Below are 19,385 nucleotides of genomic sequence, written 5' to 3' on the forward strand. Positions count from 1 at the left end.
AAAAAACTATTTGATAGAGCGATGTCAGAACCTCCAGAAGAAAATAAACAAGCTAACCTGTAGCTATACTGTGTGTACAATTAAGGAGTGTTTCAATCAATCATTTTCTCATTTATGCTAGGGAAACTCTTCTGAGCTCCCAAACCTAGACATCTTTGGCCCCGAACTGAAAAACATCACCAAGTCCCTAGGCTGCCCTGCAACCGTGAACTGAATCGCACTGACATAGAGTCTGCTTAGGCTCAATGGGAAAGTGCTGCCTCACAGCAGCACTGAGGCCAACCCAGCTGGATTAGTGAATCCAACCAATATGTTCATGCAATTTGCTCCAAAGTCTAGCAGTAAGAAATCCAGACACCTACCAGTGGAACTGGGAATAGCCTTCAGCTTTCCTTGTGCACATATGCCTCTAACATACATCCCCCCAAGCTTAAAAGGCAATCCATATATCTCTTCTGTAAGCAAGGGCTTCAGATATCCTGTTCATCTCAGCAGCCCAGATGTTTGTCAGCAGATGTGCAAATAAATACTGGAGGACTGTCCATACAAGCTGCAGAGGCACCAGCAACAAAATCACAGCACTCCCAACACCGGTCACATCTGGACACTAGCAAGGGTGCCTGCAGGACAGTGAACCCAGACCTGCCCTAAAGCACTTCAGATTTAAGAGATTGACTTTATATCTGTATATTCTGCCCTATATCCAGTCTAATTCAGAGAGCAGCTCAAAGCAGCAATATAAAAAAATAGTTGTTTGGAGGATTCATTCTAACATTTGGAGGTAGAGATCCCACCCTCCCTTGACTGCACTTCTTGCTCCATCCTAGGTGCTCAGGGAATTAATTGGAGAAGAAGTTTCCTTCTGGAGGTGACAATGGTGGTGTTGGCATATTGCTAGATCCCACGAAGAGGCAGCTCAACTTCGGCTTCAACTCATTCCAAACTTTACTCATCTGAATGGGAGAGGAAAGAAAACAAACAGTACAACAGGATGTGGCAGGAGTTTTCTCTAATACAAGAAATACCTGTATATAGGGAAGGGTGAAGATCACACTTAGAGATAAACAAAGGGAGCTATTGGATTCTGTGAAAAAGAGAAGTTCCTCCTTGTCATATAATTTCTATCTAACACAACCAAGAGCAGATCTACTTAGCAAACACATCATTCATTATAGAATAAATACCTATTTAATGGTTGGGTCTGTTTCAACCATCTTTCTCAAAAAAGCCATCCACAGATAAGAAAAAAGAAAAACAACAATTTACTCTAAGATGCACAGCTTTTTAAAGAGCTAAAGGCCAGCCCTGATCCTCACACCCAACTGAGGAGACCTTTGATGACTTCTTAAAAGGTTATGATAGATCCCAGTAGGCCAGACTATCAGAGAAGGAAGGGCCACAGGAAAAATAGAAGTTTAAATTTTCATTCCTATTTTGGAAAAAAGAACATAGACCAGGAGAACTCACCTCTCTGTGACCCTGGATCTGGGAGTTGACAAAGGCCCCCAGGATGTGAGACGTGAGAGGCAGATAGATGTGGATGAGCTGTGTCTCCTGATGCAGGCAATACAAAGAAAAGTAATTCCGCAGCTCCATGGTTAGGATGGCATTTTCTTGCTAAACAAAGAGAAACTCAGTGAGATACGTGGTCAAGAATAAAATGCCAAGAAGATTCATTTGCAGCAAGAGAAAATAGCTTTTCTCACCAACGCAAACACATACCAAGAACTTAAAAGGCAGTTCCTGGACCCATTTCACATGACAGGAACTACACTTTCCATCACACAGATTATTACTTTCTGTACATCCTGCAAATGACATGCTGCTAAAGAGCCAGAAAAGTGTTGAAGAAAACAAATGCATTTTCCTTGTAGCACAGCAGGTAGCTCAAATTACCTAAAGTACAGGTTACCCCCTTTCATCTAATGGCTTTCTGCAAATATGATTGAGCTGCATCGTGGTATCATTAGAGCAGTTCACTACCATTTGTTCTCATGGGTTTCTGCCCTACCTCCACAATCCGAGACTCCAGCTGCTCCACGGATTCTGGTTCCTTGTTCTGCACAGTGGCACTCATCATCTGCCTCTTCATCATGCTGTACTTATGCAGTGCTCGCTGGTGCTTGTGCAATACCCCCTTCTCATGCCTTTCACACAGGTCCTTTAGGGGGAAAAGGAAAACAGCAGATAGCTCATGGAAGCAGGGCAGGGGGCTCACACAGCAAGCGAGCGAGCCAAGTGCATCAGGAACAGAAGTGGAGTTAAATGGTGGTGCTTTATGCAACTTCTGCACTGCAGATCTTTTGGCTTCTGTGTTTTCAAAAGGGTCAGACAATGTTGGCACCTAACAACGTAAGAAACAAAACTGCCTGAACCCAGGCCACTGAGCTTAAGAGGCAATCTGGCACATCACTTATGCCAGCATTTTGGATCTTCATTCCACTCATCTTCTGTGCCCTTTTTAAGATTAAGTGCTGCCAATTAACAGCAATAACAGCTTGCCATTTTCCTTCTATTTCTGTCCAAGCCTGGGAACATCAGGAGATGCTGCCAAGCATCATTTACCTAGGTGCTTCTAAAAACACACCGCTGACCAAAGGACTAGCATCAACAACATTTTTTCATTTGTAACTGATTTTAGGTCTTCATGTACAAAACAGCCGCTATTCAGTTGGATGCCTTGCCTTGGAAGCAGCCGTATCTGGAAAAAGACTAGCTGATCCATATTATTCAAGCACACATTTTCAGGCTTCTTGCAGGGTTTGCTGCTTGGCAAAATCCCATCACATCTCATCACCAGATGAGATCTGGTCAGAAGGCTAAGGAGTGTCTATAGCCAAGAGCCACTCCCCTTCCTCTGCCAGATGCCCAGTTTGCCTCCAAACTGCCCTTCCAGACAATTTTCCATTTAGCTGGCGATACACCCTCTAAAGAGCACAAGCCTGCTCTAAACAACTTGCTCATTGGCAGAAGAACAGCAGAACTCACTTTATAGGACTGGAGTAAATCCAGGAAAAGGTTCAGCTTCTCCACCACATCATTCTCTTCCTGTTTACCCTACAAAACAAGGGAAAAAGTACATTTATGTAAGCCGGGCAAGAAGCAACATCAGAGTTCTCCACATCCCTACAGCATGCAGGCTACTCTTCAGGGCAAATCAATGATTACACAACTGCATGAGGAAGCTTTCAGATGGCACCAGAGAGTTTAGTCTTTAGCACACAGAACAAAGACCTGACTGGGGCAGGAACAGCTTTTCCAATTGAGTGATCGTTTTAACAAGAGGAGTGAGTTGCACAAGTGCTGCATGTCGGTCCTTTCCGGGCAGGGAGAGCTGAATTTCTTGCTCTTGCAGATTCCACCAATCTTTCATCTTTCCATTCTACAAGATGGCTAATCCATTAAATCTATAAATACCTGCACGATCCCTGTAACAGTTCATGCATCAGAAACCGGAGATGAGACAAGCTAGATTTTAACTTTTTAAAAAAAAAATTAACAAATTTCTTCACTAAACATTTTATTTTCTTCTTGTATCAAGAGAGCTCTCTGAGCATAAACTCCAGAGGATAAAAACCTCATCTGACTGATCTATAAAAGCATGCCGAGTGTTTTAACACAACAAGATGAGAAGTGAAAACTATTACTTTTCCCTCCCAGCTTGTCATGTTCTCACATTATTCTAACTGTCATTATCACACTGTACAGTTACACAGGAATATGACGCTTCTGTCTGAATGACTCTCATGTAATGTTTAAGTACATTAATGTCAAAACTTGATTCAGAAATAAGTTCTTCTGGATCCTCTGCAGTAGATTAATAAGAGAAAATGCAGGACTCAGCTCAGGAGAGCAGTATGACTCAACTTGTCCAGTAGCTTTTTGAAAAGAGAAAAAATAAAATAAAATAATTTTAAAAGGCATATCCCTCCTTTCCCCTGCCCATTATACTTCCTGTCCTCATTTAAAACATAGCCCATTTTTTTTCGCCCCCATCATTTCAACTTACACAAGCAAACTGATGGTTGAGGATGAGTGTTTGGGCTAGAACCTCCCTGCAAATATATAGGAGTAACTCTTAAAGAAAGGGATAGAACTCACCTGTTGAACAGCTTTATCTGCCAGAAGTGCAAATTCAACAGAAAGACCCTTCAAGGCTTGTTTCAGAGTCCCCCACGTGCTGTTGTTCAAAGCAGCCCAGGAAGGAAGTGGTGTCGTGTCTGAGCCCAAAGCACTGGGAGAAGAAAGCAGCAGTAGTGAAATCTAAGAGATAAATTCCACTGTGCAGATACACCCACCTGCAGAGAGCAGTTCAGACTTTCACATCTGTCTAAACAGCTCATACTGCAGAGCTACTACTGAACAATCACAAAAGTGGTGCTGCATACACACTGGGGCAGGCAGTGTAATCAGTAACAGCATGTCAAGGTATTGCTCTTTGGCCTACAGAGAGTTACCTTGGAGGAAAGAACGCATTCTCTTCTTTTAAGGAAGCAAAAACTTCATTACAAGCTACATATTTGCAGGCAAACTTCACAGCAGTTTTGAGTATTGAAACAACAGCAGAAATATTCCCACTAGCAAATTCTTTCTCCCAACCTACCTTAGTTCCCTTCCAAATACGAGGAGATCTGACGCATTATCAATGGCTCGAGAAGCTATCCTCTCTGCACGGTCCCGAAGCTTATAAAAGCTGTTATAAATATTCCTGATGAGCTCCCTGCTGGCAGCAAACTGGGCCTGTATGTCAGCTGGAAGGAAATCCTGAGGAAATACAAGAAGGATTAATTGTGGACACATCAGCATTCACACATCTCAGCTGTAGGCAGATTGTACAGTCAGCAGAGACCCATTTCTCCAGAAGGAATTCAGGCTGTGGAAGGGAGGCGTTTGCCCTGAATGGCCCTCTCATGGAGACAGGGCCCTACAAGGGCCCTGGAGAGATCAGCCGTGCAACTTAAGTGTTCAAGTCGGTGTTATACGAATACATCTAATTTTCAGGGACTGAAAGAGGTTTAAAATCAGGGAACACACAGAACTGGCAAAATCTACAGTTCTGCTATGGAGCTGAAATTGGCTTGTGAGGTTTCAGATTCACAAGTTCTGATCTGATGCTACTAGCAACTGCCACCGTGGCAAAGCCAAACACGTACCAAAGAGTCCAGCTAAGCTCTGACTTGTGCATCACTAGTAAGAGCCTGATTAAGCTCTGATTGCAAAACCTTCTGCTAGCAATGGAAGAACCTGAACAGCAAGTCACTCCAAAGTTGCTCAAATACAGTGAATGTACATTTAAAAATTGTCATAGCACTAATCACAGGGATAAACAGGTGTATGGAGAACTTCTAACTAAGAAAGAAATAGCACCTAGACCTTGCTTTGCATTCTTACACTACAGTCTCATAGTAACACTACAGTTCCAAAAATTCCAACTTTTAACTCTCCGTTCTCAAATGGAGAAGTGTGGGAACTGAGGCACGAGAAACAAAGCTACCTGCCCACTCATTTTTTCTATCGCAATACTTCAGATCCACACACCAGGATCATGAGAAGGCATTGTACATATATTGTGAAATCACATACAGTTTTTAACCCTCTCACCTCCTGCAGAGCAAAGTTCTGCCAACAGGCGAAGAGAAGTAATTAAAAGTTCAGTGGATAGGAGTTAGTAAGGGGGTTATTTTTAAAGTCCTCTATAACAGTCTAAATTAGTCTCCCACATCAAGAAAATGGACAGAATGACGGCACAAGCATGTGAGGAAAATACCAACCTAGACATTAGCTTTAAAAATTAGCTTTTAAATTTAATTTTTAATTTTAAATTTAAAATTAGCTTTTAAATTGTGTGGTATGCATATTTGTCTGTTATACAAGGACAAGTAATTGCGGAAAAAAACATTCTAGGCAAGGTGCATTGTTCTATCTTCATAATACTAATCAACCAACATTTAACTAAAAGTAGCTAGACCTTAGGAGACAAACATATATTTCTGTTTTTCTATAACTTTAGAATTTGCAAGTCCTTCTAACCTTGCAAACAGCTTTCTCCTGCCTAAGGTTTCTGTGTATCACCCAACAAGCACCACAGCTGATCCACTTGGGGAAGAGACACATTTAAACCAGAAAAATATACTGAGAAATACAGATACCTTGGCTTGGGTAGCTAGTCTGCAAGTCATGAATTCATCTCCCACTCCTTGGACCAACTCTCGTAGCTTATTCTGCACATCCTGGAGAAGCAACAGCATCAAATAAACATTAAAGAACCAAGTAAAATACAGGCAGCTTACACATGTCACAGATATATTGCAAGAGCATGGCACAACTTAGCACATGGCTTTATCAGCCCAGGTTTGATCCAGGCAGAAGCCTATTATGTATTATAATTTTCAAAATGTTATGCTCTGGCACTGAATAAGATTACATTTCATCCTCCAGCTGCAGAAATACCTATAGAGACAAAACAATTTTCACCACACAGAGCAGCAACGTGCAGGTCAGAAGCACCTGTGAACTCTGTACCCAGGGAAACAGTTACAGGAGGACATGCAAGCTCAGCCTGTCCTTAACAAGTACTCACAGAGCCACTGAAGGACAAGAAGAGCTTCAGGAGCACATCTTCTGAGAACGGGGGGTGCCGTGCCACCAGGTTTATAAAACGCTTCAGAGCCCTCCTCCTCGATTCTATGAATTCTCGGTCAGCTGCAGGAAGGAACGTTGAATTTGAATGGATGCACCACACATTGTAGATACTCACAGCAAGGAGGGGGGAGAAAGAAAGGAAAGAAAGAAGGCACCAGATCCAACACTCCCTTCCACTTATACAGCCTGCTCAAGTGCTGCGAGCCAAAGAATGGCCTTCCGAGCTCCCTAAAACAGAGCTTTTGGATCGACCACCAAAACAACTTTTCTTTCAAGTAGTTCTTTATGTCCAATTCCAGAAATACATCCGTACACGTTTACTTCCACAAGAGAGATTAGGTATGCAGGATAAATAACCAAGTTTAAGGCCTGGAGCCTCTGTTTACAAATGGTAGGCATACCAAGATTTTTATTTTCCCAAGCCTATTCCATACACAGTCCACAGAAGGGATTTTACTCTGCTCAAGTTTCTTGGATGCTCTTGCATTTGCAGACCATGCAACCTCTTGCAACCACTTTACTAATTTCAAAGCGAATTATCCCACATCCCTTCTTACCCACCTTGTATGCTCATTTTTCTAGAGAATTAACTGTGTTCTACCTGGAGTGTTCTACCCCCAGCTGCCTCTCTGCCACACTTCCAGGTGTCTTTTTCAATTGTTTGCTCAAGATCAATGCTCATCGCTGTCACTTAAGTCTTCAGAAAGCACTTTGGAAGACCTCTGTGGCAATCTGTAGTACATTAACCCAAAGGCTCCCTACGTGTCCAGCTAGAAAACGTCCGGGCTGTCTTCCTTCCTGAGGCAGGAAGGGTTTCAGCTGGCTGATACTGCAGTTAAGTCAGCAATTCAAAGACCTTAAAGTTTTGTTTTGTTTTTTTTTCAGAAAAGATATACAAGTTTTAAAAAAATGAAGTAAAAGAGAGCAGAGAAGACAAAGTAAAGACATAAGCAAAGGCCTAAAGCTTATCCATGAAAGACTATTTTTTTGGCCTCCCTGTTAAGTTAGAGTTCAGTTGCTGCATAACTCATCAGGTCACCAAGGTCACAGGTCGTCACTCTTCGGCTCTGTTCACCCTTCAGCCTGCATACAGATCTTTGAGGTCATCCACTCACTTCCTACATCACCTGCCTCAGTCTGCCACTATGCTCCCAAACGAGAGAGACACTACCAATCTTTCTTCACCTGACAGATAAATGAAAGCAGACCATTATTTAAAGCATGTGATTTGGTATAAAAGTAAGCTGAATACACAGAGAGTAGAGCTTTGCCCATCGGGCTCTGGGACTAAAGAAAAAGAAAAGAAGATACAAGAATCTATATAATTCTGTGCCCTAAAATTCTAATTAACAGTTCCATCAACCTAGACAGAAACAAGAACTACCCATTCCATTTCTTTCTTGCCTTCCCCCCACCCCTTTTTTGCAGTTTCCATTTAACATGACTTCCTCAACTTTTCTCTGTAGAGAGTCACTGGAATAAAGGCTTTGAAACTGTTTAGGACTGTATACCTAGCATCTTTTGGGAACCTATCCTATCAGATATTATTTTAAGTATCTAAGATCTGTTGGTAAAAAACATCTGCAAATTCACAGAAGTATCAGCACTGCTAACACAAGGAAATTACAATGACTGACAAATAATATGTATTTGTAGCTTCTCCTTCCTCCACTAAGATTAATCAGAGAAAGTCACTATGCTCTCAGGTATTGCATGAAGTTGTCGGTCTGGAAATTCTAGCTGAGAGCACTGAATTAGGCCAAATTCAACAGACTGGTTCTTGCAACCTCAAAAAAAAAAAAAAAAAAAAAAAAAGGCATTTTGTGTTCCATCATAAAAAACCTATTATCATTGTAGCTTTTCAACACTGTTATTTTGCTTTGCTCCAGTTCACTATGAACTCTGTGAGACTCTCTTCACCATTTCTCAGCTCCCCTTTACTACAGCGATACATGGACTCCTTGACTGAGATCAATTATTTATTTGAAACATGTTAAGTTTAGCAATATGGGCAGGAGACAAGACAGTGAAAAGCTTGTTCTTCAGCAGATAAAGCAGAAAAGATTTTACACAGTTATATAACATTTTAAATGATAAAAGAATAAAGTTTGAAAACAGTGTCAATATTTCAGATTAATGAAAAATGTATCTGAAGTAGCTTTGATATGTTTTGGGGCTTGAGACACTTCCTCGGTTTCTATTCTAACAATTACAATGTAGTTGAATGACTTGACACACTGATTCCAACCTCTGCTTTTAATTTCTGGTTAGACTAAGCACATGGATAAGCTCCTTTTTAGAACAGGAAAAAAAAAAAAAAAAACATTAGCTACTGTAAGGCAGTTGGTTTGGCTTCCAGAAAGACACATTTCTACACAGAAATTGAGAAACTAATTATCACTGCCTGCACCAGGCCTTTATGCAAGACAATTTTATAAAACATAGCGACCTGATATAGCAGTTTGCTTAATATCACCATGCTTGCCTGCCCCTTCTGCATACACATTTACTGTACTCTCCACTTCATCACTTCTGGAGTTTTAAACCCTTGAATATAAAACATGCATTTTCTCCATTCTGCTATGGATGAGTAATGAGATTTCTACAAATATTTAGTAATCTGAATACTGCAAGCAGCAGCACTCTACAGTTGTTTGATGGGGCTGTTTGACTCCTAACACCACAAAACTGCAACCACTGTAATCTGTTTTCTTAAAAAAAAAAAAAAAGTTGCAATTCTACCATGCTCTTTTGCCGAGTTAGTCCTTAAATGTTGTCAGAAAGATCATTGAACACTGAACTTCTACTTGGAAAAAAGAACACTGAACTTTTAGATGAACATTTTACATACAGAGAACTTCTTGCATTGCAGTAATTCATCTCCAAATTCCATGCTACAATCACATAATTTTCTGAGCAAAACTGAAGTAAAGACATTGTATACTTTTAAACAGGCATTTTCAACAGCATCGTTCTTGATCACCCTTGCACCACAACCTCTCCAGTCAAGAGAGAACAAAACAGATTTACCTCCCAGCACCCGCTTTGGGGGCAGTGCTGGTACCATGCGGTATGGAAACTTCTGAAGCAGCATCTCATGGAACACCACAAAATCATTGTATCTTCTGTACACCGAGCACTTGAATCGCTGCAAAGGAAAAAAAAAAAATCAATACTCAGGCTAGACAGTCAGCAGCAATTCCATAATCACTTCAAAAGTTATGTATTTCTTACTTTTAAACACCATTAGCCTTGAGAGGCAGGAGGGGAAAAAAACCTCCCACGTCAGCCACCTTTTGGGCATTAATATGGCTAACATAACTAACTTGATGGTGCTCTTCTAACTAAAAGTATTGAATATTGCCAAAAGGGCTGTAAATACTCTTAAAGTGCTCTGGAGAGCTCCTTTCTTGAAACACTTCAACTCCACGCTCCAGTTCTTAGGAACTTCCTCTAGAACAGTTTCAAATCTAGAAGTGGCCAAACAAACACAGACCACATTAAGTGCCAGTCTAAACAACTTTTAAAATGAACCTCACAAAAGAAAAAAAGGGCCTGCTATTGAAGTTAAGTCCATAAGAAAAGTATGAAAGCTCCTTTAAAGTCTTAGTCCTGAATTTTCCATTTCTTAGATCAAACCGTATAACGTACTAAAGAAACTGGCTACTCACTGCTAAAGGAGTTTGATGGCACCTACTTCAGAGGTAAAATCTTTTTAAAAAGTACCACTACTGCAAATTCCACTACTGGAGCATTGGATCGGAAAGACTATATATCACCACATCCATTCTTACTGCATCTGCACTGCACCATCCACCACTTCTTGTGGCATTTGCAGAAACACCATGGTGGGGCATACAACTGGAACACAGCCCTCAGGGCCTCCCTCCACCTGCTCTGAAATCTGATTTTGATTTGTTTTGCAGGTGATAGGACAAGCTATGCTTCTTTTTGTGGATGCATCATTATACGGAATTGCCAGAAAGATGACAGCAACTGAAGGCAGTTGGTGACAGGCTCCTACGTACAGACCTCAAGAGCCCATTGGGGTCACTGAATCCACCATTAAGCAGACCTAAATGTTGTGTCCAAAGAGCCCAAAGAAGCATTCACTCCATCAGCCCTTTCCCTCTCACAGGTCTTTGAGGAACTTATGACCTTCAACACAAAACAAGTAAAGCCTCAAGTGCCACTAGAGATAACCAACCCAAATGTCACTTACTTGACTAGGTACAGTGATGCTATGGTCCAACTGTCACCAAACTACTGCTGATTTGGTGGCCCGAGAGATGTAAATTACTCCTGGTCTATTTTGAAAAGGATGGACTTCTGTCTCAGTAACACACAGAAGGTACCAGAGAGCCATTTCACTGGCTCTTCCATGAAGAGGAAAACATACACCATCTTCAGTCCCCTCTATCAAGAGCAGAGCCTACAGATTAGTATTAGGGCAAGTAAACTGGAAATGGCCTAGACCCTCGAGGAGGATTCACAGTACCTATTTTGTTTATACAGGATTTTGGTTTAGCCAACTTGATTTCTTCACAAGCTCCAGCTAGACTGAAATGTCCAGTAGTCTTCACCTACCTGTCATGAAAAGCATGGCTTTTTCAGTGTTGCACACTTGCTTTCACACAGAGCACAGGTTTTAAGAGAGCCTGATGGGCCAGCGCTACTACCCATTCCCTTTGCAAAACTGGCAGACCATCCAACAGCCCTTAGTCAGGAAATACTCTATACTGCAAAAGCCCAGGTTGAGAAAACGTAATGCACCTGCATTTAAAGCAGAGCAAAATGAGTGGCCTACTCAAAAGCAGCATCACACGACACGTCTATCACATTGCAGGAGACCTAGACTGCAAGACCAGCAACTGTGTGGATGCTCCTATGAGGACACGTTCTCACCGACCGATGCCTGTTCACGTTACCTTGCTGGAAACCTCATATTCCACATGTTTCAGGAAAAGGCCCTTCTTCTCAGGTATAAGCTCCACCTGCACACTATCCTTGCTCAATAGCTCTTGTAGGGTGTGAGAAAGCAGCAGTGGATTTCCCTGGGGCGCCTGCATTAGAAACTGTTCCGGTTCCCTCGGTTCATTTACTGGAGGCTTTGCCAAATCTAGAAGACAAAAGGGGAAGAAAAAACGTCCAGAAGATCTTGAGAAGACAACACCAACAAAAAGTAACCTTAAAATATTGTGCTCCCTCGCTCGGTGCTCCCACAGAACAGCAACACAAGGAGAGCACCATTAGACCGCTCCTCCCCAGGAGCCTGTGCTACTTCCCACACGTTTAGGACTTGGGTACCTCCCTCTTCGCAACACCCGGGAGCGCCAGCAATTACACGAGTCAGAAAGTCATCTCCACTGAGCAAAGGAAAATCACAGGCCAAATTTGTCCTGTGAATCAGCGAAGAGGCCTGCATTTCCTGTCGGTCCAGCTCCCACCACCGCAGGATCTGCCAGAAGGAACGAAACCCTGGCTCAGCACTTACAGATCCTGCCGAGGAGGACTCGGGGAAGGAAAGAAAATGTGTTATTTTACTGCACTGCAGAAATGCACTATATTAATTTGACATTTTATTACAAAGGAAAGAGACACTTCATTTGACATAATTAAGTCCTATAAGAGTATGCTACAGTGCACAAGAATTATAGTAATTTACTATGTCAATATGCTTAAGAGCAGGGGGGAGAAAAAAAATCCTAATAAGGTCAAGCAATCAGACAAGCCCCCAGTCACAGCCAGCTCTGACAATATCTTCCAAATACATCTAGTTCAGCGCTTGGAGCTAAAAAACAGCTTTTTAACATGATTTCAAACACAGATGGACAACTTTGAACACACTAGTTTTGCAAATAATCCCTTTCCTACCCATTTTAAAACTAAGAAAAGACAGTAGCAGGGTAAAAAACATGGTTATAATCCAGAAATCTATTCAAGATACCTGGATTCTGTTCTCCAGCCAGTGGCTACTGTGCTCCTTCTCTTCCTCCGCACATTTCTCTTTAATATGGGTACTGTGATCAACCTCTTTTAAAAGGCAACTTGAATCTGCTATGGAAATATTACCTAGAAAAGCTGGGTATTACTGAATACGCCCCCCTCCTTGCAAGCATGCACAAGTCACCCCACTTCTGGCTAATAAAGATCCACTACAGAATCAAAGCCAGTCCTACAAGCTTGAACACATTGCTCCAAAGGCTGATAACTGCATAAGAAATTCACACAAGCAGAATAAGGCCTCAAATCATTAACCCAGCAGTCCTGTCCTCCCAGAAGGATTTCCCAGCTGTTCCTTCATGTGCTCTAGGCCCTGATAAACAAGGAGAACAGTTATTCTCAGATTCAGCAGATACTCAGCTTCAGAGCAGACAGTTCATTCTCCATTCCATAAAACAGCTTACATAAACCAACCTAAATCCAGGACCAATGACCTTATCCCACATGTCTCATCAGGCTTCAGATTCCCGCTCAGGTGAATCAGAAGCAAGTCTCAACACCTCCACTTTAACAGAACACCTTATCACCTGCCACCTCCATCTGTGTAACAGCTTCCAAGAAGCTCCAGTTACTTGCCAGGGATTTGTAGCACGACCACACCAGCTGAATCCATGTCAACGTGGGATACTGCCAGATAAGCTGAGAATATCTCTGTATCCACTTTTCAGGTAGACTCCAAGAAGGAAAGAAAACTCAGAATACAGATAGTAAGGGAGAAGATTTTTCCAATGTTACAAAATCCTCCCCTCAGCTGACCTTTGATGGACAGCAGGCTACGATACGCATCTATCACCACAGCAGGTGTCATAAATACACTCAGGAAAGCAGTGCAAAAAGCACTAGACAGCCTCACACTCCAAAGCAGAGGTTCTCTGTGTGCAGACACTTGTCACTCTTGGTTTTAATTGCTCAAGACACAACAGTGAAACAACACGACAAAGGAGGATTCGTTATTTCTGCCATTCGCACACGCTCTCTTTAATGCAGCTAACAACAGCAGCCTGCTCTGCTCCTGAAGCACCAGCTCTCGCTGCGGAGGAAGCCCCAGGGAAGGATCCTGGCACGCAGGGCCGGCCAGGACGCGCGTCCTGCACGAGCACCGCAACCCTCCTCCTGCCCCCGTCGCTGCTCCCAGCTTCCCATGTCCCTGCCGAGCGAGCAGGATCCTCGCGGCACCGGCTGCTCCCTGGCGTGGGGCTCAGCACGACCTGCTGAGTCGGTGCTGCTGCCGGGGGAAGAGACCCACGGGAGGAACCGTGACTCCTCTGGCGTTTCATCCGTAAGGCTTGAAAGGTGCAGCATAACCCAGGCTGTTAATGAATGTTGAGAAGGATTCTCAGATTCAGTGATCTGAACACACATTACCCCGTAAAACAATTAGAATGAAATCCCATATAGGGATCTAGTAAAACGATACCATGCTCCTTTGACAATTCACCCACATTCCTCCTCTCACTTAGGAAGCTTTGCCAGTTTTCATCAAGTTATTCCCTTCCTAGGGGAAAATTGCTTCCTAGAGCTCATTTTCAGGAAACCCTTCTCTTTATCAGCAGTTCTCACGCTTGTCTCTTGTCAAAATACGCTGCAACTTCTTTAGTTTGCATATTTAGGCAGAGTTGGGGTCTATCATACAAACTAAAAGAGCATAAGCCTGAATAATTATTGTTTAATTGATAAATAAATACAGGGTGTTCCACACCAACAAGACAGCCTATCAAGGTGAACTTGCACTTGCATCCTCAAACACAGGTCTGAGGAGACATAAAACAACTGCTTTGGAAAACACCGTTGCAGCATCGACATTAGGCCTGTTGAACTGTATATCCTGGGGCACTCGTGAGACCGGGTTTCAATCTGCTGACAAAAGGGTCAATTCCGGAACACCCTCAGGAATCCTGCTGGGACTGATGGATAATAGCGTGAACTCATTGGTATGAGCTCCTGTGTGCACCCAGTGAAAGGATTTACATGCATTGTAGCAAGACACTTAACACTTCCCATCACGTACTGGCTGCTTGAGAACAGCTAATTTTGAACACGTACCCTTTAGTTTCAGCAAATCATCATCTAGTAAAGGCTTATATACATAAGGCAGTAAAGAAGTGCAGAAACAGGGAATGGAATGATCCACTGGAACACAGGGAAGCAGTGACAATGGACACGGTGCAATAAAGCCTCTTTATGCAAGCTATTCTTCTATTACAGCAGAATTTCTCAATGTGTTCTCCATAAAATACCAGGAAGTAGCCCAGTATAACAGGAAAAAAGTATGAAAGACACGTATATATGCACACACACATGCATACACATATGTAAACAAGACAACAAGAAGGCGGAAAATAAAAGTCTGAAAGAAGTATTCATTCAAAGCACAGCATAATTCTTATTAGCTGCAAAAATATAACTCTGGAAACACTCCATAGTACCTTCTTTTATTCTGCAGCAAGCCAGGTAGCCTTTGGCCTGAAAGGAGTTAGGAAACTCACCTAGAAAGCAACCGAAATGTGAAGCTACGCTGCTCCCTGCCACGCTCCTTCCACCGACGTGCTGGGCGCACGGTTCAACACAGCCCTTCGTGCACCCAGACAGCAACCTCTCCTCCGCCAAATTATCCCTTTCCTGAATCAGAGTATCTACAGTCACACATTTGTGAAAGCCAAAGCGAAATGTCAAGTCTCTGATTAGCTACGAGCAAGTTTGACACGCAAGCGAGCACACTTAGACGAGAACAGCGATGACAGGGCTGGATGCACAGATAATAAACCACTACATGCATCTCCCGTGCCTGCGTAGGTTCTGTCAACTTTGGCCAGCTTATCTTCATTTTATGGATGGTTGCCACTAACAACTCTTCATTATCTGAGGGAGATAAGCAGCTAAATTTATTAAAACTCTTCTGTAGAGTTGAATCACATAGAATATTAGCAGCAGATTCTCTATGAGGAGAAAACAATCCGAAAGGAAGTGCAGCCTTTGGGAAGAATGGCTAAAATTTCCTCATCCTTATCACAGGCTGTGGTTTTACAGGGAAGAGGTGATGCCAACTCACAGGAAGAGCAGGGAAGAACAAGGACTGTGTATTTCTGTGCACAGATAACACAGATTTCCGAGCAAAAACGAAGGCTGGAAAACTCCTGAAACAGCAGCGTAAACATCATTCATAAGCATTTTCCTTTTCTTTCTATCTTCTCATGAACAGCCTCAGAAATTACAGATTAAATCCACTTCAAGTAGATTCCTGACTCACTTGTTTTTTAGAGGATTTCAAATTATGCAACAATTTAAAAAAAAAAAGAAAAAAAAAAGAAAAAAGAAACAAAACCAGAAGTTCCACAAAAAGCTTTTCTTCCTATTAGGGACTTGGGTCTTCTAATAAGGAATTCACAACTATGTAATTCTTATCTTTAGAGGAACAATGCAAAGGCATGAGTGTATATGTTGAACAAAGCTCACGTATACACAGATCGGTGTTCAGTGCGGAAGGGAGCTCCGTACTCCTGGCCAGGCCCAAGGAAAGTCATCATATTTAGTTCCACGCTGGTTGAGAGGAGGAATGATGACATCCTTCCTTCTCCTCTACCCCCCAACAATTGATTAGTAAATACAAGAGATTAAAAGTATGACAAGACAAAACACATATATACCATAAAATGGGAAAACAGCCTCCACTAAAATATTCAGATAGAGTTATCTAAGTTTTATTTAATAATAATAAACAACTAGTTTTTTGCATTGTTCTATGGCTGAGGATCTCAAACAACTTCTCAAAAATATCATGGACACATACTACAGCAGGAAAAAAAAAAATGATCTCCTTCCAAAGTCACACGGAGAGTCGTACTTTTGTGCCCTGTTCTTTTAACTGGGATGTTAGCTCTCCAAGTAATTAATTAAACGATTTCCCAAGCCCAGGCTCACAAGGGGCACATTCTGTCAGCAAGTTGACCACACAGCCGTGGTTGCAGGCTGCAGCAAACACAATAAAGGAAGATAGGGCTGCAAACTGAAGAAATAACAGGATTAGTGGGGAAAATTGAGGAATGTTTCCAAAGACTACAGAGGCAAAAGTCACATCCTGCCTAGGGCAGCTCTCCTCTCGGCAGAGGATTGCTAAGAAATTCCTCACAGCCAGCTCCAACAGAAAGGGTGGAAGTGTGAAAATTCAGACTAGCCCCCTTCGGAAAAAGGTAGCATGACCAGTAACAGCACCTGCAACTGGTTTCCAGGAAATTTCCTCCTCTGAAGGTAGATTCCAGGAAGCCGTAAGCCACAGAACTATATTCTAAATAAATGTACACATTGATCTGTCTATTAGAGCTTTCTAGTTTAACTGCATTACAAAACTGCCAAGTTTCCACAATCCTCCTTCCTTATTCAGGCTAAGAAAAAGTCCCCTCAGAGAAAAATACTAAAATTTCTCTCCTTCCTTGCACATCTCATCCTCCTAGTTACACTGGGGAAAAAAAATGACCTATATTAAAGCGTTTAAAAGAGAGGTCTCTTATCCCACCCACAAGAAACTCCTTAGGGTCTTTCCCCATTTTTTTTTTTTTTTTTTGGCTAGAACAACTTCACTCAGGTCACTTTCTGCTGCAAAGCAATCACCTCAGCTGTTCTGCATGCAAGCCCACACTTAGAGCCAAAAGTTTCTAAAGGGAGAAAAATATATATATTTTTGTAGCAGTTCCACATGTCTGTAACTGATACATTTCTCTCCTCAATGCCACAATAACCCATTAAAACCCAGAGCTTCTGGGGAAGGAAGAGCACTAATGTTCCAGCTCCACTGCCTGTGGCTGGTGCCTCCTCTGGACCAAACTTCCCCACTGGTCGGGCACAAATTTAACATTTACCACTAGATTAGACCAAATGAGACACCCTCCGCCCTCCCAGTCAGCACGGCAGGACTAGCTCCACACTCCCTGCAAAAAAACAACTCCAAAAAGAAGAGGAGGAAGAGGAAAAAAAAGCCAAAAAGCAACTTTGCAAAACTTACTTTAGCCTTACCTTTTTTTTTTTCCCGTCCTCTTGGTTTCTGATTGCATTAAACTATTTCCAATTGTACAAATACAAAAAGCTAGAACTTAGCACATCGTGCAGGGCACCTACACCCCCTGTGAAGAGTCTCTTCCTTACACAGGATATTTAGATCCTCCCAAAAGAGTCACTGACAAACTGCTGACCTCCCAAGAAAGTTAAATTTGCGGGTGAAACCCTCGAGATCCATGAGTCCATATCACCATGCCAGAAACAAAAGCATTCCTGCTTTCAAAGCACTTTTTTTCCTTTTGCCAAGATCACTAGATATCGTCTTGCAGTGTGTACAATATATTGATGGCCAAAGAAAGCCAAATTTTCTGCGGGAGGGTATCAGTTACAGAAGCACCGCCACCAGCACAGAGGTTGATCAGATCCAAAGCCCCCTGTTCAGAGACAACTCGGCCTCATCTCTACCCGAACGGGCCGGGAAGCCGCAGCACACCTACCTGAACAAGCTCTCTCTTTGACACAGTTGGACATTTTATTTTTTTTCCACAAAGGCTGCTGCTCAATATGCCAATATCTTACATCAGTCCTGGACAGAAATATTCCGAAATATATATATATATTTTTTTAACATATTATCAGCACAGGGAGCGTCAAAGGCCTAGCAAAGGAACTCTCATATTGGGCAGTGAAAACAGCCACATCACTTCTCCATGTGCAAAACCTGTAACCTCTAACAGCTTCTCCCTCCACACACAGTAAAATACTACCCACAGAGCAATAATTACCTGCACGAGAGTATTTAAAGGAACTTTAAGAGTGCAACATCACTGTTTGCCTCTAAAAACTTTCCTTGGTTTACATATTACACGTTTACTATTGTAAGTGATAATAATAAAATTAAAATAACCAATATTTTGAGCAAAATCCTCCCCTCACCCCTTCCATGCCGAGTGCTGGCAGCGAGTGCTGCTGCGAGCTCCGCCAGGGCCACGCGCAGCGACTGGCGAGTGACTTCATGAAGAGATAGATGTGATAGATACATATATATGTATATGCATATTTATATACACACACATATATGTATATTTTTTCCCCAAAAATGCTTAGCACGCCACCGAACGCATTTTAGCAGGCGAGGACGGGGGGGAAGGAAGACGAAACGTCCCCTCAGCACCTCCGCGGGGCCGCAGAGCCCCGGCCAGGGCGCTCCCGCCCGCCCGCCGCGGCCCCCGGCCCGGCCCCGCCGCCCCTACCTGTGCCGGCGCCCGCGGGCGCCTCGGCGTCCATCGCGGCGCGGTCATGTGAGGCCGCGGCCGCCGCCGCCCTCCCCTTCCTCCGCAGCGCCCGCCTGCCCAGCGGGAGGGGCGGCGCCCGCGGCCGCCCGGGGGCGGAGGGGCCGCCCGGGGCTGCCGTCCCGCCCCGCCCCGCGCTGCCGCCACCGCCCCGCGGGCCGCCTCGCGCGGGGCCGTCGTGTCGCGGGGGCGCCCTGGAGCTTCAGCCCTCACCCGTGTGGTGCTGCCAGCGCTGTCAGTGTGGGGAGCTTCAGCCCCCACCCGTGTGGTGCTGCCAGCGCTGTCGGTGTGGGGAGCTTCAGCCCCCACCCGTGTGGTGCTGCCAGCGCTGTCAGTGTGGGGAGCTTCAGCCCTCACCCGTGTGGTGCTGCCAGCCCCACTGGTGTGGGGAGCTTCAGCCCCCACCCGTGTGGTGCTGCCAGCGCTGTCGGTGTGGGGAGCTTCAGCCCTCACCCGTGT

General features: G+C 43.4%; 1 protein-coding gene across 1 annotated transcript; it reads right to left on the reverse strand.

Moving 5' to 3' along the window:
* Positions 1-80: 80 nt before the first annotated feature.
* Positions 81-18,996, reverse strand: SNX8 (sorting nexin 8). Its single transcript, XM_088529471.1, has 11 exons — positions 18,888-18,996; positions 11,571-11,761; positions 9,673-9,790; positions 6,581-6,702; positions 6,150-6,230; positions 4,604-4,764; positions 4,102-4,234; positions 2,989-3,057; positions 2,012-2,161; positions 1,468-1,617; positions 81-953 (listed from the first exon to the last, which is right to left on the reverse strand). The coding sequence occupies exons 1-11, from the start codon at positions 18,919-18,921 to the stop codon at positions 840-842; spliced, it is 1,323 nt and encodes a 440-aa protein (XP_088385597.1). The 5' UTR covers positions 18,922-18,996; the 3' UTR covers positions 81-839.
* Between the last annotated feature and the right edge of the window lie 389 nt (positions 18,997-19,385).

Source organism: Tinamus guttatus, unplaced genomic scaffold (genome assembly GCF_059628265.1).
Source record: "Tinamus guttatus ecotype Peru unplaced genomic scaffold, ASM5962826v1 Tinamus_guttatus_pri_ptg000330l, whole genome shotgun sequence".
In the NCBI taxonomy this organism is placed as follows: Eukaryota; Metazoa; Chordata; class Aves; order Tinamiformes; family Tinamidae; genus Tinamus; species Tinamus guttatus.

Bases quoted from the DNA above. Each gene is read 5' to 3' on its own strand.
- SNX8 (XM_088529471.1), bottom strand. From the start codon at position 18,921: ATGGACGCCGAGGCGCCCGCGGGCGCCGGCACAG. The intron at 9,791-11,570 runs GTAACGTGAACA...TTTCCTTTGCAG, and splicing joins AATATGAGGTTTCCAGCAAG to CGATTCAAGTGCTCGGTGTA. The intron at 4,765-6,149 runs GTATCTGTATTT...GTATTTCCTCAG, and splicing joins GACTAGCTACCCAAGCCAAG to GATTTCCTTCCAGCTGACAT.